Source organism: Monodon monoceros, unplaced genomic scaffold (assembly GCF_005190385.1).
Source record: "Monodon monoceros isolate NGI ecotype Baffin Bay Population unplaced genomic scaffold, NGI_Narwhal_1 Super_Scaffold_21, whole genome shotgun sequence".
NCBI lineage: Eukaryota > Metazoa > Chordata > Mammalia > Artiodactyla > Monodontidae > Monodon > Monodon monoceros.
In genome coordinates, this window is record NW_021703778.1 from 60,787,251 (window position 1) to 60,809,338 (window position 22,088).

The 22,088-nt window shown below is 45.3% G+C and overlaps 1 protein-coding gene across 11 annotated transcripts in view; it reads left to right on the forward strand.

The window, feature by feature from the left end:
• The window catches only part of TCF12 (transcription factor 12), a 381,378-nt gene extending 373,540 nt beyond the window's left edge, over window positions 1–7,838 (forward strand). For 9 of the 11 annotated variants that reach the window (XM_029237048.1, XM_029237049.1, XM_029237044.1 and 6 more), the window contains 2 exons: window positions 768–921; window positions 3,956–7,838. In XM_029237048.1, coding sequence (XP_029092881.1) covers window positions 768–910 — 143 coding nt within the window. In that variant the 3' untranslated portion in view covers window positions 911–921; window positions 3,956–7,838. The remainder of the gene's footprint in view (window positions 1–767; window positions 922–3,955) is intronic. The other 2 variants (XM_029237043.1, XM_029237045.1) reach the window with 1 other exon arrangement.
• Window positions 7,839–22,088: the final 14,250 nt, after the last annotated feature.

Sequence of the window (22,088 nt, forward strand, 5' to 3'; positions counted from 1 at the left end):
GGTTTTAAGTTCAGTGGATTTTCTTTATCTTTATTTCATATGGTAATATCCCACACTTTAAGCTCCTTTGAAAATGCCCACATCAGAAGTTCCATTCAGTCTTCTCTGCTGTCTCATATACAAAGCAGTAAAGATTTTTATAACCCTCTCAATCACACCCCCAACTGTAGAAAGAACATCTCAGTCATCTCGTTCTGCATGTAAATCAAAGGAGAAAAGCAGGATATACTCAGGCTACCTCTCTTCCTGGAGGGGTTGGCACATTTCCTATAGAGGAATGGCTGAGGGTGTCTCTTAGTTTATCATTTTCTGAACTGGTAGAATTCTAGATAAAGCACAGATGTCCCTCTCCAGCACATAGAGAATGTCAGCATTCATAACAGTTCAATGTATCATATCTTCACAGGACACTGAGGAGATTCGGTAGACTAATAACAGCATTTGCCACAGTGTTTGGATGAAGCAGTAAAAGAACTGCTTTAAGATATTGACGTAGATCAAGTTAAACCCTGGAAAACTAAATCATAAGAAGAAAACACAAAATGGTCAGAAAGAGGCATAAGTTTTAAGGCTCAGTTAATGCTGAGGTTTTATGTAAGCATATCATTGTTGCCTCTGAGGTTATTCATTATGGGAATGAAATTACACAGAGATTGGTAATCCCCACAGAAAGAAAAAATAACAGCCATTTGTTCAGTTTAAGACCCAGGAGTCCATGATTCATAACTTCTGTCTCTAATGATGAAATTATTTTTTCCCTATTTCAGAGAGGAACCTTAACCCCAAAGCAGCCTGCCTTAAGAGAAGGGAAGAAGAAAAAGTTTCTGCCGTATCGGCAGAGCCACCAACCACACTGCCAGGAACCCATCCTGGGCTTAGTGAAACTACCAACCCTATGGGTCATATGTAAACATCAGCCAGGTAAGTATGGGTATGAATAGAAAGTACAGGGAAGTCCCCTGATTCATCTTAAACTGAGTTAGAACCTTTGAACAGAATTCTCTGGTAGCACTGGTCATGGTAAAGGTCACGTGTAATTTGGAATCCAACAGCTTACCTTTCTGCTGTATAGTTAGAGAGCCCATGTCATTTTATACCAAATTACTGTTTTCTTCAAAATGTGATACTGTCCTTTGATTCATAAAGAACTTTGGGCTCTCATGTTCTGGATCATCATGTATACTCCCTCACATGAATATTATTCTGATCCAAGAAGAAAACAGTGCAATGACTCATCTATAAAACATACTTTTGCTACCACTCATGGTCCTCATTCCTCTACTCAGAAGTACTTGATGGCATCATCAACCAGTATTCTGTTAACCATCTACCTCTTCTCTATCATGAAATCTTCATGCACTAAACAGTTATTGCTTGCTTCCATTTGGATCATTAATGGAAGTCTGTAATACGCATGTTCCTTCCCCTGTAAGAATATTAGTTACACCTTGTGGAATCTATTAAAGAATGTAGAGGTATTGTATATGATAGAATCAGAACATCCTTCTCTTGGGAATTTTACTTGTTGAAAGACTGTTCTTTTTATCTTCCTCTTCATGAACTAAACAGTTTGCTTCTTTGTGATATTTTTTTTTAAAACAAAGTGACAACAGTAGTAGGAGGTTGTTGCCCAAGTAATTAGAAAATGTGAACCATCTTTTTCTTAACTATATACTTTCATATTATCTATAAGTTGTAAAGTTAATATTTGGGTGACAGAAATTAATACAGACCATAATAAAATATTTGAGTCAGTAACAAAATATAGCTCGCAGCATGGATTAGGAGTAGAACTGGTAACTTCATTTTTATAATCTGCCTTCAGCAGTGTATAGTTCTTTTCCTAGTTTCATCAGCAGAGTAAAAGCAGTAGTAAAAGTAAATGGATGGGAGGTTTGGAGCAGGAAAAAAATACTGAGTGCAGTTTCATTTCGTCAGCTTTGTGGCTATCTCATTTTGAGCTGAAAGTTTGGAATTTGATAGAATATTTTGTAAACTACAAAGATTAGTCAATAACTCACCTTTTCCTGAAGAAATTGATTTCCTACCACCTCTTCATCTATCCTTCTTAGGATCAAACTAGACCAAAATGGAAGATTTCATTTGGGGACAGAGGAGGAAGTATTGATGTAATTATTTAGGTGTCAGTTATAATTCTAACATTAGCACACTGGAAAAAACCCTGTCATCTTTCCCACCAAAAACAAACAAACAAAAAAAAAAAACAGCTATAACAGACTGTGCATGTCAAAGGGGCTTTAGGCAAGAGCTAGTTAAATTACAGATCCTCTAAAACCCATGCCATTGCTTCATGTTCTGTGGAAACTATAATCATGAAAAAATATTTTTATTCAAAAATAAATTTTGAAGTCTTTAAAATAAATACAGGCAAGTGTTTCTTGGTGCAAAAGTGACTTTCTAAGTTGGCAGATTATGTCGAGGTACCTTCCTGTGGTCGGGTATCAGGTAACCACCAGGCTGTGAGAAGAGCACTTCACATTCAGCTGTCACATTTACCTCAGAGCCTGGGTCTTCTTTTCTTGTCTCTCTAGTTTGTTGTACCCATTTCCTATTATTCTCTTCCCAGTCTCTCTCTAGCTCTTTCTCCGTCGACTTTCTCTCCCTACCTCACATCTCTCTTCTCCCCTACCGTTTACTTCCTGTTCTTTCATTGCTTCTGTATCTCCTACTCTTTCATAGCTCTATCCTTATCTCTATTATGAGGAAATTCCCCCACTTTAGGTTAAAATTAAACCTTGAGCATTCTCACCTATCAAAAAGAATTCTTTTTTAAAAGGAGTGGGGAGAGGTTTCAAGGTTATATAAGAAATGTAGTAAATGCACTTTGTTCCATAAGATTTCAAAGGCTAGTGTTTATTATATTAAAATAAGTCTTAAAGAGTGCTAATTTCATAAAGGTGGTTATCTGGTTTCATCTGATCCCTTCAATTCTTTATAGAACTGGATAGCAGCAGATTAAAACCAGCAAGAGATTGGGCAGCAGGAAAACGACTGCTAGAATCAGAATAGCTGATAAATGACCACAGAATGACTGACTATAAAAGCACAATAATATAAGGCCACGAGGCTTTGAATGTCTCAGTTATCCATCCCTAAGAGCATCACTCTAATATAGGACCATACTGTGGCCCTTGTTTAATAAGGAGGTGAAAAGTATGATTCTTCTTAAAGCTATTTCCATCCAAAATGGCTGAAATGGGAAATTTCAGAGCTACTACTATGTATATTATATTAAGAATATAAACATAAAATTTATACTAATAGAGTAAATTTTCTTAGTAAATTCATTGAACAAACACTTACTGAGGACCTACCATGGACCAATAACTGAAACCAATGTGAAAATGAATTCAAAATGGTCCCTGCCCTCAGAAACTTTCAGTTTAGAGGAGATAGATGTAAACAGTTAACACAGTACAGTGGACTGGATGTAGCAATAAATATATGCTTTAACGTCTCTCCACTGAGAACTGGATGAGTAGAACCTCAGAGCTCAGGTATTGCCAACCTGAATGTTGCCAAAATTAAGGTTTGCATAATTACCACAGCTGTTATATAATCCTTTTATCTTGTGATTCTATAATTACATGATCTCCTGTAAAAATCTTACCACATACATCAAGTAAAACCATTTCAGTTACACCTTAAAAGAAGAAATTAATACAGACCATAGATTATAATAATAATATAAAATATAATACAGACCAAGATTTAAAAATCTTACCACATACATCAAGTAAAACCATTTCAGTTACACCTTAAAAGAAGAAACCTCATTTATAAGTCATGTAGCCGACTGCTAATTTAGTGTAAACCTGGGTATAAATGAGGAATACCAACTTGTTTTGTTTTGTTTTGTTTCTGGGGAGGTGTTTATTTTTAACCGTGATGTCCTAATTGGTTCTATTCTCTCCCTTGGCTCTCCCTGCCACAGTTCCAGAGTTATCAGTAGGCTAGATAGAAGGTGACCTCTCCTCATAAGGACTTGGACAACTCAGATTATCTGAAGACACAAACCTGATAGGAGGGAGAAGAAAAAAACAAAACACTTGAAGCAAGAAATGCAAATGTAATCCTATGATCAAAGCAGCTGGTCAACACTTCCATCAGAAGTGAAGATAGGAAGCTCATCAGACAGAACATCAGCCCATGAGATGTTCGCAACATATCAATTTGTTGCAAGCAGTGTGTCGCTTCTGCACAATCAGAGACTGTCTCGATCTCTCCACTCACCGTGGAAGTTGCCTTGTGCCTAAACTGAATTGACAAATGCATTGTAACTACAAATTTTATTTATTGTTATGGAACTGTAAGGTCTACATATAAAGGGAAAAAGTTAATGTGGAAAGCTGATCTCCACTCAGCTGATGCCAGCATTAGTTAAAGCTGTTCGCGTGCAGAGAACAAAGCAGTGACAACCATTGGCCCTTAGCATTCCCGGCATACCTATTAGTGTCTTAAAAAGGAAGGGAAAAGTCTTTTGTTGCCCTCTCCTATCCTTTTGCCATATGAATAGTGTTTTCCAAGAAATAGGAAAATATTACTTGGTATAGCATTTCTCTCATGCTCATTTTTTCGTTCATTTTTATTTTTTCTTTTTGGGTGTTGTATTTGGTCTCTGAATCTGAATAGTTTATGGTCACAGTCCAGAATCCTCCATGTAGCCCTATGTGCTTTGCATATTTACTTTACAAAGATAAGCAGAGACCATCTGTGACCATAGCCTAGCTAAGATTTTTAAAAGGGGAAATTTTGTCCCCTATATTTTCCCCCAAATAAATATTGCTTTATTTCTAATAATAACAAGACTTTTCAAGCTTCTAGGTTTCATAGTAAAGCTTGTAATAGAAGTGTAAATTACAAGGGAAGAATTTACTTTTTAGAAATTGCTTTGTTTTCCAAGCAGTAAGTACTACATATAGTACTTATAAAGTGTTAGCTGTAAGTAAGCACAAAATGAATTTAAAATACAAAGAAGATTTTCAGGCTGTGATTATGTTGAATATAACAACCCAGTAGTCACCAAGGCAGGTAGTGTGATAAATGAACACACCACTCTGAGGCTAATTACCTAATGGAATACAAGAGCAATGGTCACCCATGTCCTTATTCTAGCCTTTATTTCTCTGTCATTTGGATGGCTGGTTAGTGGGGAGGAATTCAGTGGGTGATGTAATCACCTGCAAACCATCTGCCCTGTCCCAAGAAGATGAGCCAGATCAGCATTTAACCAGTCCTTGTCAGTCCATCTTAATACTGTGCATTAAGGCACCCCTCTGTCTCTAATCCTTAAGAGTTTTTTTTTAAGACATAATAATCACTTTGAACTTCCATGAAACCTGTCTTCCACCACAACAACCCTGGGAGAGAAAAACATGCTAAACAAGGTTGTCTTGGCTTAATAATTCCTTATAGCCAATATCAACAAGGGCAATCAGCACACAGAAGAAAGGACCCAAATCACTATGTAACTTAAAGATTTCTGTTAATTTGAAAGAACAAAAACAATTAAGACAGAACTTCAGATTCTCCAATCAGGATGATACCTAACAAATCAGTCTTTCGTGAACGTAATGGACTTTCTGGTAACTTTAATTTGCCTATATTCTCCAATTACGTCAGACTCTCTCTGTGGCCTTGTTCTTCATTTCAGTGTTAATCAGCTAAAACAGAAGTTGTTGCTTATGATGTGTGAGTGAACATATGCCACTGCCTGGCCTTTTTTCTTCAGAGCTTGTTGTCTTTTTCGCTATATTAGACTTTGCAGTATGCCCAGAAGCTTTCCTTCATAAAATAGAAAGAAAAAAACATTTGGCTTATTTTTCACTGTAGCTAGTCTTTTATACAATAATCTTGTAAGAAAATTTCTTGAATTCTAAATATTACTCTTTCTAGATTTTTGAAATCGAAAAGTTTTCAGTAAAAAGTTTCTTACTTTATTTTATTATATTAGGTAGTAAAAATGTAGGGTTATTTACCATAACCTGTTCATTAATATCAGAAATTTACAATAGCATTTTAAGACCATAGTAGAATTCTAGCATACCGTGTAGTACCTATGGAGTATTGTAAGAGCTAATTGTCCGAGATGAATTGCTTCTCATCTTGTTCTCCAGTTTCCATTGTTGGTTTATTGCAGATTTGTATCCTGTGTCAAATTCAAGGTATTATTGATAAACCTTTTGAACCAGCAGCAAGAAGTTCAAAATTTTTTCTGTCACTGTAACAGAAAACACAATATGTATATAACATTTATGTAGCAATAAATGTGCCATCTTTTTTTTTAACATAGTAAACTAGTGAGTTTTTTACATTCCTCTCTCAAACAGTAATGCATTTTGGTTTTTTTTCCTCCATCTCATTGCTCCCAGGAATGCTCACACTGCTTTTCTTTCTTTTCTCCCAGCTTTCTTGAGATATAGTTGACATATAATATTGTGTATGTTTAAGATGTAGAACATCATGATTTGATATATGTATATATTGCAAAATGATTACCACAGCAAGGTTAGTTAACACATCTATCACCTTACATAGTTCCTTTTTTGCGTGTGTGGCAAAAATGTTTAACGACCACGCTGCTTTTCTTATGTGCATTGCCTGTGACCTTATCTGGGAAACCCATCAGGACAGAATCAGACTTGTAGAACTAAGCTGCTAATCTAGTCTATAGCTTCTCTGGGTTATATGTTTCTCCTCTTGCCCTCTCTACTGATAGTGGCCTTTTTAGCCTTTTCCTGAAGGTTTACCAATGGTGATTAGTAGTTAAAATCTGCTTATTTGTACATCTAGAGAAAAACGAAGATGGAAAAGGACTCAAATGAAGCTTTCAAGTTAACATTATTTGAAGCACTTTCACATGTTTTATGTTCCTTTTCTCACAAAAAGCCTATCTCATAATTAGGAGATGGTATTATTTACTGTTCTCAGATTAAAAGTTCTGCTCTTATCCCAGTTTTCACATACAGCCCCACTCCACCCCCCTGCCAAAAATATGCATAGTGATTATCCACAAGGACTTCAGCCAAGCAAGAGCCTAAAACAAACAGTGGATGAACTTTTTTGGACAAACTTTCGTAGGGCCTATACGTGAGACACCCAAGATCATCGTCACACCCTCTTGGGATCCTGGCAAATTGCTTCTCTTGGTGAATTATGAAATCCACTGTTCACATTGGAGGCCCAACAGATCATTTTACTCGTAGGAGTTGATGAAAACAAACATTTTAGTTCGATTTTTCTTTATACAGATTGATGAATAAAATATAGATTGTTATAGTTAAATGAAATCTAGAAACCATCTCATCAACCACCTCATTAATAGCTTTATAAAAACTGAGGCCCAGAGAGGTTGTATGTCTCCAAAAGCACATAACTAGTAACAGATTAGGACACTTAAAACTTGTCCTACAAAATCTTCTTGCCTTTACTTTTTGTCCTTTGTCTTTATAGATTTTTAGGCCAATTCTCTTTAGTGGCTTCACTTTCTTCTCTCCTCTACTACATTTTTTTCTTTCATTTTTCTCTCCTCCAGTTCATATATTTTTTCTTCCATGGAAACTCAGAATTTAAATGTACATCACGTCATGTGTGCATGCATGTGTGTGTGTATCAAAGGTTAAAGAGTATTAGCTTTGGCATCAAACAGTCCTCGATTCAGTCCAGGCTCAACATCTAGTTGGCTCCATTTCCCTATCTGAAAAATGGAGATACATATTAGAATTGTGTAAGTATTGAATGAAACAATGTATGGAAAGCTCTTACCTTGGTTCCTGTCACATAAGTACTCAATAAATGATAAATATTTTTTAAATAAATAGTAGCTTTCCTTTTAACCAGCTCCCAGGAAGATTCTTCTTCAGCCATCCTGTGAGAGAGGTAAATGGTGGTAAAAACAACCCCAAGAAGATGTCAACCCATCTTTGCAGGAGTCTACATTCTTCGGGGGCAAGCCAATGAAACATATTCAGTGCCCTCCAGTTGGGTACGTTTTATGAGGACTTTTTTTTTAAACCTTCACATTTCAAAAGAGTGAGCCAGTAGGCTTTACTCAGTCACACTTTATGGGTTGGCAGCTAAGTCAGTTTGGGTCCTCAGGAAGCAGATACCAAGATAGAAGTGCAAGGGATTTATTGGAGGTAGCACCTGTGGGAAACAAAAGGGAAAGGAATCAGGAGTAATTAGGGATGGGCTTCAGACCATGATGCAGGTCTGACATCTGTGAAAGAAGGGGAGAGGAAGGCAGATTAGGTAAGGAGAACCTCAGACTGCCTGTAGCTCTGGACAAAGTCCTGAGGTCCAAGAAGATTGCCCATTGAGGAGTCTTGTGTTGGACAGAAGTGGTAAGGTGCCAGTGTCCCTGTGGTGGGCAGTCACCTGGGAGTTACCTGAGAAGACAGGCCTCAGTTTGAATACTCCAAAGTTCTGCACTTGGAGGCTGAGAGCTAACTGCACTCCCCTGACTTGTTATCCCTTGAAGGGAGATCTCAGAGGTGCACCTCCATGGCTTTCACAGCACCTCATTGCTACTTCCTACAGAACTGGCAGAACAAAACCAAAGGGTCTTCTGCAGTCACTGGGACCACAGCTGACCTCAACAGGCTCATCAGAATTTCAAAAACTGCAATTCTTTCTCCTCTGGCATTGTGCTGTCAAGGAAATGTCAAGGAAACCTACATGTGTTATCAAGAAGGACAATTCCATTCCTCCTCCATTTTCATGGGCCATTATGTAGGCTGGTATAATCTGGGTCTGAGTCCCTAAACTTGCTGTGTTATTCTGGTGTTCTTCACAGGACATTGTGATAGTCCCTGTCTTTTGGGTCAGTGGATGGTCCACAGGCTCTTTGTGGCAACCTGGCTTTGGAAGGCCACAATGTCCTCATTGTTTTGAGGTGTTTCCCTATGCTGCCCCCAGTCCCCGGAGCTCTTACCTCTGCCCTGTACTTGGGGCATGTTTGTGTAAGTAGAAATATCTTTCTTGTCTTCTTTTTCTTTCCCTCTTTAATCATTTATTCCAGAAGACATCTTTAAAGGGCTTTTCTGTTCCCTTTGGCCTAGACCGCTAGTCCCCCAGAACTGATGTGGGGCACTGCTGCATGTGGCCAGGTTCTCCTTTCTCACTCATGAGGGTGGGTGCCCCCCTAGACAGGGTGCCTGGTTGTGTGGTCTCTCAGGCTCTCCGGGCCATTTTATCCTTGGAAACTGCAAGCACAATGCCCAAAGCTTCCAAGCCTGTTAAAGCCTGTGAAAATGCAACCTGAAAAATATTGTGCCAAAAGATTAAAAAACTGCAAAAATGAAATTAATTTTAATTACAAATATTTCAAAATTTTATAGCAAAATAAAATTACTATTTAATGTGGGATTTGAGCTCATTTCGTATATTTTTATACATACATACATATATATATGTATATATACACACACACACACACATGATGGAAAGGCCTTAAATACCTTCCAAAGGTTTAACACCTTGGGTTCCTTCAATTCCAGTCTCTTTCATTTAATACATTTGTCTTTGGTTTCTTAATAACCTTGGGCAGACAACCGCGTCTTCCCCTCTGGAGGTGAGGACCACTGGTGTATCTCTGAAGATCTAACCTGCCTAGGCCGTGAGAACCCCCCGAGACAGCACGAGTTTTTTAGAAGCGCTAAACAGACCACTCTTCCCCTGCTTCCAGGGTGAGTTCTTCCTCAGTCCCTTGCAGCCCTATGAGATTTTTTGCTTTCTCCCATTTCTCTGGCCTTCAGCCCCTTCCTACAAGCCTGAGTTTTCTCCTGGAGAGCTGGTCCTTGTTGAACTGAGGTGGTAGCCCAGTGTTGGGAGCAGGCCCGGGGCAGGGCCTCTGGTCTGCAAGCTGGAGGGATCACCTTGTCCTGAAATACACCCAGCCATCAGCTGTGATAGATTTTCTCCATCCAAGTACTCCCAGTGGCCACCCTCGCAACTCAGGGAAACTGGATGACGTTCCAAAGCAGCACCGTGATGAAGCTCTGGCCCCTGCCTTGCAGGGCTGTGGGCATTGGGAAGTCCTACTTATGGGGCCACCTCACACTCAGGCTCCAGCCCCAGGAGCCTCTCCTGAGGCCTCCATCCTGTCGGGCTGAGCCACCACACCCCACTCATGCCAGGCCACCCCCAGGTCATCCTGCCTCACGCCCAATAAAGCCTGTGCTGAAAGGCCCGGGGTTGTTTTTCAGACTCTTTCAGCAGGGAGGTATTGATCAACCCTGATAGTGCAGGGAGCTTTATCTCACCCCGGACTGGCAGAGATTAATTAGCTTGATTCCCAAGCATAATCCCTAATTAGGCACAGGAAGAAAGGAAAGAAAACACAAAGGAACTATTCTTCTTCTGTTCCAGAGGGGGAGGAACGGGAAACGGAGGAAGAAGCAGGTAAACATATTCCAGCACCTGAGTGCCTACTCCCAACCAACCCAAGAGCACAAACATTGCTGAGGAGGGGGTGTCTTCCTGCGAGGATCTCCTTTGAAAATGTGCCTTTAGTTTCTTTGCTTTGCTCCGTGCCTAACGATGCACAGGAAGGTTCGATTAAGCGCTACGCTTTGAAGTACCTGCTCTAGGCTTGCTCAGCCTCCAGAGGCTGAGGTTGCCGCAGGGGAGAAATCAGCTCCGTTGGGCTGGGAGAAAAAGGTTGGATGGGGAGGGGGTAATCGCCCTGAGACCCGAGTACAGATAGTGAAAGGAAACATTTCCCGCAGCTGAGAAGGAGGGGGCACCCCTTCCAGAGCCCAAGAGTGCAGTGGGCTCTTGTCTAACTCTCGGAAATGAATTGTCCGAGGAGACACACGTGCTGACAAAGCAAGAGCTATTGGGAAGGGGCGCCCAGGTGGAGAGCAGCAGCGTAAGGGAACCCGTGAGAACTGCTCTGCCACAGGGCTCGCAGCCTTGGGTTTTATGGTGATGGGGTTAGTTTCCGAGTTTTCTCCGGCCAGTCATCTTGCTTGGCCCATACCTGGTGACTCAGGGTCCTTCCTGGTTGCGCACGCATCTCTCAGCCAAGAGGATTGGCTGGATTCCAGCGTGAAGGATTCTGGGAGGTTGGTCGTCTCCTCCTTCTTTGGGCCCGTCCTGAATTCTCCTGGGTAGTTTTCCGAGGCAGCGCTTCGTTTCTTATGGGAACCTCCTGTGGTGAGACAACTCAGGTAAGCGGGTTATCATCGTGTCTGGCCAAGGCGGGCGGTTTTGGCCAAGGGTTCCCTAAGATTATTACTAGCATTTTCTAGAACTTTCCAGCCAGGACTGACGGGTGGTGGGGAGGGCAATGGGAGGAAGGAGGGACCTCACTTAGGCGTGAGATTTGGCCAATCAAAACTTCACCCCGGGGAACTTCAGTTTCCTCTTCTGTAAAATGGGGGTAATTTACAATCATACTAGCTCGTGTGATGGTTCTGAGAATGAATTGAGTTCAGAGGTGCATGGCACACAGTGGGCACTTTCTAACCCACCTAACGAAAGCAAACCAAGGGAGCAGCAAATCAAAAAATGATGTAGCCATTAAGAAAATAATGGTTTATATTTTTAGGTGTGATTGTTTTTCTGCAAGTCCTTGTCTTGTAGAGATGCGTGTGCTGTAGTATTTACAGAGGGAATGATGCGGTGTCTGGAATTAGCTTCGGTATAGGGCAGGCAACGGGGGTGGGGTGGGATGACAGGGTTTAGATGAAACAAGATTGGCTGTGAGTCTATCATTGTTAAACCTGGGTGACAGATACATAAGGGTTCATTATGCTCTTTATTTTGTAGATGTTTGACATTTTTCATGACAAGTTGAAAGAGAGGAGAAAGGAAGGAAGGAAGGGAGGAAGAGCGGGAGGAGGGGGCCGGGGGGGTGGCGGCAAGAAGGAGGAAAGAAGATTCTGCCTAAGTGTCCCTTCTGAAACCTTCCCCGAGCGCCACATTGTCAGGGGACAGAGGGTGTTTTCTGCTCATCCTGAGCAATGAGACCCATGAGGAGACAAGAGGGTCATCCAGGGAGCAGCCCCAAGCGGCAAAGTCCCTCCGGGGACCATGGAGAGAGACAGCAGGACAGGGTGACAGCGGACAGTGGATCCTAGCACAGGTCTTGCCCGTGACATTGGGTGGCGTAGGGCCATGGGACCAGAAGGGATACTTAGAGGGGAGAACAGAAAGAGCTGTGGAGGAGGAAGCAATGTGAGCCCACTTCCCTACCTAAAGAAAGGGTGGCAGGGCCGGCAAGGTTGAAGGTGGGGTGCTCCAGGATTAGAGTGGGCTTTTTGAAGGAGAAGGAGAGCCTGCGGTACCCCCAGGTACCAAGCAGCTGGTATCTGGAGAGACACAGGCCACTCCGGGTAGTCTGTGGTCTGGAAATTGGAGTGTCTGCTCCCCTCACCAGCTGGCGGGTGGCCTCCTGGGCCTCCACCAAGGGCAAAGTTCCCCCAGGTGCCTGCGTGGGGAAGACAGGCACCCCAATCCCTCACGTGACCAACCGGAGCATCCCCATTTCCCTGAGGCTTCTCCAGGGGTCCCCACAGGACTGAGAACCGTACCGCGGTGACCCTTTCCCCAAGGAAGTGCTGTGTGCTAGAGCAGCCTTCATGGGGGTGACATGTCCAGATCTGCCCAAGAAGGCTGGTGATGGAGAGAGCAGAATCTGCCAATCAGTGTGGGGAAAAGTGGATTCTGCAACAACCTTGATGAGGTTAAGAGCTTGCGGGGGCCTGGGAAGACCAAATGTTTAATATTTGGAAAAGAGACTGTCTAAACAAAGCAATGAGGAGGCCGCTTTGTAGTGATATGAAAGAGATGAATTAGGTTTATCCGACATCAAAGGACAGGAGATACAATGGGGACTGAGGCCCACAGGCAGCGTGGGCAGGGCTGGAGCAGAGACTTCGCAGACTCCGGTGTGGTGGAGAAGAGCTCCAATGGTGTGTGTCTGAGCATTGCTTTGAAGCCCCCTTCCATCGTTTAACACACTTCCTAAAACCTCCCCCAAAGTGGCCTTTTCAAAAGCAACATTTGCTACCAACCAGGAGAAACACAGGAGCCTGCCCTCCCCTGTTGACCGTTGAGAAGAGGGTGCTTGCCGACTGTTTCTTCTTGAGGATAAACTGAGGATGGGGGCCTGCCCGGCAGGCGGTGCCAACGGTGGAACCCTCTGAGGCTCTGGGGCTCAGAACTGAGTGAGAACCTGCTTCTGCTTCCACTGACTGGGTAACCCTAGGCAAGTCACTTGGCCTCTCTGAGCATTAACTGTTTTGCCTATAAAATGGAAACAGTAATCCCTAAATCACCAGGGTATGGTGTCCGGCAGAGGGAAGTTGGAGAAAAGGAAAAGACCCCTTTGGATGGATTCTGATGGGCGCAGAAAGAACTAAACCAGTCACCCCAGGGGGCCTTTCTCCAAACTCCTGGCAGAGAGCTGATCACAGTCTCCACTAAGTACCCGACATCTTCCTGGGCCAGGGGCGTCCCAGGGGCTGGGTATCTACTGCACAGCCTGCCAGCCCCGGCTGGCTTGTTAGAACACAGGATGACTTTTGTGGTTCATTCGACCCCCAAATTCGGTGATGCTACATCTTGATCACACATTTTGAAATGTTTGGGGGTGAAATGCTGTGATACCTGGGATTTATTTTAAGATATTTTAGCAAAAAAAAAAAAAAAATGTAGAGTAGATGAAACAAGAATGTCAGAATATTGACCATTCTTAAAACTGGATGGGCTTCCCTGGTGGCGCAGTGGTTGAGAGTCCGCCTGCCGATGCAGGGGACACGGGTTCATGCCCCGGTCCGGAAGGATCCCACATGCCGCGGAGCGGCTGGGACCGTGAGCCATGGCCGCTGAGCCTGCGCATCCGGAGCCTGTGCTCCGCAACAGGAGAGGCCACAACAGTGAGAGGCCTGCGTACCGCAAAAAATAAAAAATAAAAATAAACTGGATGAAGATTTATTATTTTATTCTCCCCTCCTTTTGTGTATGTTTGACATTTTTCATAAGAAGAAGTTAAAGTTATAAAAATACGTGTCAGGTTCTTGTAGCTCCAGTTCCCTGCCGGGTGGGGCTAAAGCTGGCCTGATGGGACTCCCTGTGCCTCCCTCCCTCTCTGAAGTGGTGGGCACTGCACCTGGTGCTGTGGGAAACCTAACGATGACCACAATGCAGGCCAGCAGGAGAGGCCAAGACATTAATGAGAAATAACAAGGCAGCACAGCAAGGGCTCCCCAGGGTGCGGACCCAGGGCTCTGTACCTGAGAAGGGAGCAGTTAACTCAGACAACAGAGGGTGTCAGGGAGGACTGACCATGGTGACAAACTAATAGTAGCAGCAGGATCAAGCATTAGCTGGGGTCCTAGGGAACTGTGGGCCTCACATGATGGGGGGTTTAGAGCAGAGGTCCATTCACTGCGTCGTGTGGATTCTTATGCTTGCTAAACTGAGCTGAATTCTAACTTAATGCATTTGGAGTGACACAAGACAGGAGGAGTTAGACATGCCATTGAACCAGCAGGACGTTTTTAAAGCTCAGTCCAGCCATTGACCTCAGGTCCTCTTGGTAGAAATGAATCAGGTTTCCTGGGCAAACCTGAGTTCCATTCCCTCATTCATTCAATCATTCAGTTACAAATTCTTTTTTATTTCTTACAACTCTGTGGGTCAGGGATTCAGGCAGGGATCAGCTGGGCAGTTCTTCTGCTCCAAATGGCGTTGGCTGGGGTCACCCTACCCTCAGGGAGCTCCCTCTCTAGTTGGGGTGGCAGGTAGGTTCCTACACTGCTAGGATGGGGAGCACACAGAGTTCCTACACAACTTCAGGAGAAGACTTCACACCTTCAGTCTCCACAGGTAGGAGTCCTTCCTAGTGCATGAGAGGGTTCTGTGTTAGCCAGCCAAGCACACACAGAGTCTGGAGAATTACAGTATGGTACTTTACTCCCAGTTCAAGTCATATCCTCTACAACATACATACTGCACAGGGCAGGGCGAGGTGTGTGTGTGGAGGTAACCCCTGTACCCTACTGCACCCGTCCCCTCCCCCAGCTCTGCAATGCCAGCGGTCCTGGCACCTCCACCTTCAGGGCTGACTCAATGACTCCTCTGCTAGCAGGCCGGGTAATAGGCACCCGGCCCCTTCCCCCTCGTGACTCTCTTCCCTGCTTCCTCTTCCTCCCCTGCACCGTCCTGTTCTTATCCGACCAGGACTGGGCCAGTCACTCAGCACCATTGTGGATGGACAGAGGGGAAGAGCCAGCAGATCCTGGAGACAGGCATCTGTGAGATGACCAGAGCTGTCCACGGCCACGACAAGCCTCCTGCAGCGTAGTCTCCTGGGTGTGGTCGCACGCGCCAAGACTTCACAGGGCGTGACCACAGGCCCCTGTGCTGTCCCAGCTTTGGGGTGTGCACGGACCCAGGAAGGACTCAGTATTTGGGGCGAGAAGGGGACTTCTGGGAGTTCACACCCCAGCCCCTCCACTGTTTGTAAAAAGTGGGAGGCAGCCAAGCAAGGCATAGCTCTGGGCCAGCTCCCCATCCCAGGTGCTCCGTGAGACACAGGGGAGGTGGAAGAAGGGAAGCCAAGATCCTTTGGGAATCAGGTGACTCAGCAAGGGACCCCAAGCAGTTAAAAGTGAAATTTTGTTTCTTGTGATTCAGGAATTCTTATCCCACCCTGTCTCTCCACACCTGGGCAGGGGAGGGAGTCCCAAGGCCCCAGCAGACACTCTCAGGTCTTCCTTTAATGCCGGGCAGCACGGCTGGGACGGGCTGGCCTCTCTAAGCCAGCTCAGGGATATCTCGATGGAAGGAACCACAGGGGAACCTGCAACCAGGTTCGTGGTGGGCTTTATTCGTTTGCCCTGTGGGGTTTTCTACAGGGATGCTGTCATGCCCTGGTCTCAGCCTCCTATCTGTTGCCTGGCACCCTGATCCCACTTATCCTGGAGGGAGAAATACCATTTTCCCTCTCCCACCCCCATGCTCCTTTCTAGAGCAACCAGGATGAACGACTCAGTCCCTTCCCTAGAGTCTGGCGGCAGCGTGTCAGTTGGAGGGGGATGTGGATTGGGGCCATAAAATTTTCTCAATCATTGAGTAAAGGATTTAGTTATTTAGACAAACTAAATATGTTAGGCTATCTATATTAACTACATGAATTAGATTCATTTTTCAAAATTTTAACTGTCTCAACTTTATCCAGAGACTGAAAGGCCTATAGCAAGCCAGGGGAGGGTGGGATCTTTGAACGTGCTCGGGGAAAACCACTGGCTGTTTGATTCCCCAAGAAAAGGGACACAGTCACCGAGAACTCTGCCTTTTCTGCCAACACCGGGGTCCAGAGAAGGTAAGTGCTCTTCCATTGAGGGTGAACAAAGTCAGATAAGATGAGGGAGCTCAAAGCAATGGAGGGGCTGGCATGGGGGATGGGTGTTTTATTTACCTTTCTCAGTGGGGAGCTCCCCAGAAATATCCAGGGTCCACAGAGAGCTCTCTATTCCAAATCGCAGGTCTCCTCTCCTCTCTCCTGCTGAGAGAGCGAATCCCGGCCTTAGACTTGATCTGCTCTCCAGCCAGCGACCTCGGTTGTTCCTCCTGTTGGATCTGATAACAACAAATGCAGAACTTCCAACAACCAGTTGGTTTGAACAAGAGGTGGGTCATCTATTTAACGAAAAGTTCACTAGAAGCCCCCCACAAAGAAAAGGTCCCATCTGGGGACTGGGGGCAACATGACGGGCTATTGGAGGACCCTTCAATTAACAGGCCAGTCAGGTCGCTATTGGCTGGAGTGATACCCAGAGTTGGGATTATTTGTTTCCAAGGAACTGAAATCTCTGGGGGGGAAGTATGTCCCTATTTGTATCTTTGATTGGGAAGCAAGACTGTCCCCCACTCACTAGAAACAAGAGAAGGAAGATACGCCATCCTAGGTGCACATGGGTTAGTGCTAGGCTGTGTGAGTGTAAGTGAGTGTGGGTGAGGCGTGTCTATGTGCCTGTGAACTTGTTAACCTTTGAATCTGGATTTGAGGACCACTACTCTGAATGAAAAGGCTCCGTCCTTTGAAGAGTATACTACCCATGGGAGGAGAAAAACAGAGAAAATGCCTGTGAAACAAGGAATGATGTATTGGGGGGATAACATATGTAAAAGTGCCTAGAACACAACACTCAATGAACAGCAGGTGACATTATTTGCAGACATAACCAAGGGTGTTATTTAAGATCAAAAGCTTCAGAGAATCAGGGGTCTGGATCTGAATCCTGGCTTGGTTTGTGACCTTGGGCTTAATCTTTTTTTGTTTAACTTTTTCTTTTCAATAATTTTAGGTTTACAGAAGAGTTCCAAATACAGTATAGAAAGCTCCCTTGTATCCTTTACCCCACTTCCTCTAATATCTTATATAATGATGTACACGTATTAAAACTAAGAAATTAACAGTGGTACATTACTAGGAACTAAAAGTAGACTTTATTCAGGTTTCACCGTGTTTCCCACTAATGTCCTTTTTCTGTTCTAGGATCCAATCCATGATACCATGTTGCATTTAGCTGTGTCCAGTCTGTGACCATTTCTCAATTTTTCCTTGTTTTCTCTTTGAAGAGTACAGGGCAGGGACTGTAGCTCGATTTATAACTTTTTCTGGCCTTTCTTCTTGCCAGGTTATGGATTTGGGGGAAGAACACCACAGGGGTGAAGTGCCCTTATCATATCATGTGGGGGGTATCTGCTATCGACATGACTTATCACTGGTGATGTTGCCTGTATCACTTGTGTAAGGTGGTGTCTGCCAGTTTCCTCCACTGGAAAGTTACTATTTTCCCTTTCCATGTTTTATTCCTTAGAAGCCAGTCACCAAATCCAGCCCGCACTCAAGGACAGAGGAATTAAGCCACACCTCTTGGAGGGAGGGGTAGTCACATTACATTTGGAATTCTGTAAGGCAGATTTGACCCTTCTCCTTCATTCTACTTAATCTTTTTCAAGCCTCAGTTTCTCGTCTGCAAAATGGGCTATTCAATGGAGAGGCTTGTTGGAAGGTTTAAATAATATAATGTGTGAACTATCCTTAGCACTAACAAAGGTTAAATATTATGATCAGAAACGATCCAAGACACATCAAACTATTTGCAGGAGTCATTTAACTTGGCCCATTGTGCAGCTGTCAATGTTGGTCTCCTCTAGACACGGAGAGTGAAGGCCCCTGAGAGGGGCAGTTTGGGGCCAGGCTAATGTTGGGCTGCTTTCTGCCCCTCCCGAGAGCCCCACACATGAGAGGGGAGGTCTGGAGACAGGATGCCCAGAGCCCACTGAAGGCACGGCCTAACCACAGATGTGGTGTGTGGACTGGATGTTGGTGAAAGATGATAAAAATGTGATAAGAACCAAACACCTGAGAAACCACTCAGGAGGCCAAGACCAGAGTAGAGCCTAACACATAGTGAGCTCTCAGTAATTAGTCATCGACTGAATGGCCCAGTGAGAACTAAACAAAGAACACTGGACTGGGAATCCTGTTACTTGGGTCTTTCAATCCAGATTTTTTTTTTTTTTTTTTTTGCCAATTTGCCATGTGACACTGAGCAAGTTACTTAACTTGTCTGGGCTTCATATTCTGGCTATGTGAACTGTGAGGAAGTTGGGGAAAGACAGGTCTAGGCCCAGGCTGTAGAGGCAAGGCGCTCACCCGCACTTCTCCCTCATCACCCCACCTTCTGTGACCCATACTAACTGTGGGACTCTCTACTGTGCTTTCAAAAACAGATGCCGATATCTTAGCACTTATTGAAGGCCCAGGGCATCGTTAGAAGCTTGTCAGCATGTACAGTATGGTAAAGGCTGTTGCAGTACATGTTCTGCCTGTTTTTGCTCTGTGCTTCCTACATGTGCTCCTTTGGTTTCTCTTCATCTGCCCCTGACTGGTCTCATCTCCTGTTTGTCCTCAGCTGCTGAAAGGGCCGCGTTTGTTTTCATTACAATAGCATCCTTGGGGAAACTTCCCTGGTGGTCCAGCGTGTAAGACTCTGCCCTCCCAATGCAGGGGACCTGGGTTCGATCCCCCGTTTGGGGAACTAGATCTCGCATGCGTGCCGCAACTAAGAGTCCTCATGCTGCAACAAAGATCCCGTGTGTCACAACTAAGACCCAGCGCAGCCTAAATAAATAAATAAATATTTTTTTTTAAAATGGGGGTGGGATGGCCTTGTGCTGTCCTCAGAGGGGCCCCACTGGCACTCTCTGAAAGACAATCATATCCTTCCATTTCCTCCATGTTTGTTTTTAGACAAAGATGTGATCAGAGGGGCTCTGTGGACTCATGGCCTTCAGAGGGGAGGTTAGCTTGGGTCTTCACCCCAGTCGCTCATAACCTGAACATGTATATTCCTACACCGAAGCAGAGCTGTTCTCCTTGCCCTTCAGGGAAGAAGCCTGGAGTCTGGGGAGGGAGATCATGAGACAGGAAAGGGCTTTTCAGAGGTGGAGGTGGGGCGGGTTTGATGAATTATTCTTCACATTTGATTTACTTTTCGAACTGGACTTCTCCTTCCCACAGGGGCTCTTTCTAGACCTAAGCTGCCTCTGTCGGGGCTGCCTTAGTGCCAGGGTATGTCCCAGCTTCCCAGCCCTCTGGCCTTTTCCTCCCCTACCAGTGTTCCCAGAGCTCCTGCCCTTCTCTGGTCACCAAGCCCGAGGCTCGAGCACCTGGCCCGGCCGACCTTTCACGACCAGCGCTGGAGCGCCCCCTGCCGCTAGAAATTGCTGTGACCATTGGGCAGAGGGTTCAGTTAGGGGGATGATTAGGTTCACCTCACACGGGCTGCAAACAGTGGCAAACAATCAAAAAGAACTTCAGGCAACCACAGGCCAGCACTCTGCTGGGGATTGTGGAGGAAGCTGGATAAGATGCAGGGCATGCCTGCCAGGCTACAACCATGGGGCGTCCCCCACACCCCACCCCAGGCCACCTGACCCAGCTTTCAGCCAGACTCCAGGCTCCGTGCCAGCTCTGGCCCCTGGTGAAGGGAGATCTGAGACCCCTGGGTGAGGAGGGCAAGCAAGGCAGCATCAAGACGCCATCCCTGGGCTTCCCTGGTGGCTCAGTGGTTAAGAATCCGCCTGCCAATGCAGGGGACACGGGTTCGAGCCCTGGTCCGGGAAGATCCTACATGCCAGGGAACAACTAAGCCTGCGAGCCACAACTACTGAGCCCTCATGCCACAACTACTGAAGGCCACGTGCCTAGAGCCCACACTCCACAGCAAGAGAAGCCACAGCAACAAGAAGCCCGCGCACCGCAACAAGGAGTAGCCCCCGCTCACCGCAACTAGAGAAAGCTGGCACAGCAACAAAGACCCAGTGCAGCCAAAAATAGATAAATAAGATAAAATAAATTAATTAATTTTTTTTAAAAAAAGGTGCCATCCCTGCAGGTCCTACCCCCTCTCCTTCCCTGGGGGCCAAGCTGGGGCCAATGACTTGCTGGCCTTGCTCCCTGCCCCCATTCTGCTCAGAACCAAGTCTGCTTTTCCATCTCCCAGGGACCCCCACTCTCCTGCCCAGCCTGTGTGGCCTCTGGGCTGTAGGACGGCTCACACCAGGAGCAGGGCCCACTCCCCCGTGAGGCCCAGGAGGCCCCCTGTACCATAGGGGCCCATGGGAATATTTCCATTTCTTGTAGAATCAGAAGGCAGAAATAAACTTTTAGGCTGAAGAAAACATTTTAGTATACAATGTTAACATCTTCATCTTTATACCAACACAGTCGTAAAATATAACTTTGAATGTTATTTAGAGAGTGAAAAGGGCCCTCACCCAAGTCCTAATGCAGCCCCTGGACATGGCCGTCTGTCTGGGCAACCGTCTGACGGTCAGCGGGGCTAAGATGCCGGTGAAGGCCAGATTCCTTGGTTGTGGCAGTGACGAGATTCTCTCTAGAGAGCCTTGTGTGGATTCTTAGCTTTTTATTTTCTCTCTTAATAAAAATGTGTGATGTTTACATTGTCAGAGAACAAACAGAACCTTGGCTTGTGTTTCACGTCTTAGGAAATGGGTCTCGTGTACTTTTGGCTGTTCCCTCATGTTCCTGTAGTCATAGATCCAGCCCCTTTGGAACGGAGGGACAGTACATCAAGATGTTGGTGGGTGGAAAGGTCAGGCATGTCCCTCCATCGGCCTTCCCCTCTACTTATGGCCCTGGAATCCCTGTTTTGCCTTCCAGGTTGGTCCTCCTCCCGTTCCCACATCTGCCCTCGGGTGTCAGATGACCCCCACTTCTACCCCCCAGTGGCCTGTCTTCTTCCTACAGGCCAACCCGTCCTACGTGTCCTCAGCCTCAGCCTTCTCAGGGGTTCTGGAAACCTCTTCTGTATCTATTTCATTACTTCCCCCACTGTGTTAGTTTGCCAAGGCTGCCAGAACGAAGTATCCCAGGCTGCAACGCTGAAAAACAGAAGTGTATTCTTCCACAACTCTGGAGGCTGGAAGTCTGAAAGCCAGGTGTAGTGGGTTGTTTCTTCTGAGGCTCTGCTCCTTGGCTTGTAGATGGCCAAGCTGCCCCAGTGTTCTCACCTGGTCTTCCCTGGATTGTGTCTTCCTCTCTTCTTACAGGGACCCCAGTCGTTAATTAGGACCTGTCCTAATGACCTCATTTTAGCTTCATTACCTCTTTAAAGGCCCAATCTCCAAACAGGCACACTCTGAGGGACTGGCAGTTAGGGCTCCAACATAGGAACTTACGGGGGACACAATTCAGCCCGTAACACCGACCACCATCTCTACTTCCACGCACAGAACTGGTTGCCAGAGCTACAGAACATGAGCTTGTGAAGGGGGACAGTCTGAGAAGTCACAGGCAAGACAGAGAGTTTTGAGGGCTGTGGGCCAAGGTGATGGGAACCATGTCTGTGAACAGGCAAAGCGCTACTGAGGCCCGCCTGGCATCAAGGCCAAAAGGGGACACTGCCTAGGGGAGAAGCGGGCTTTCCATGGGAGGGTCTGCTCAGCCAACCGTTGAGAAGACTGCCTCTCGATGCTTGTACGATAATTATCATCACTTGGAAGGATTTAGTGCCTCTTGG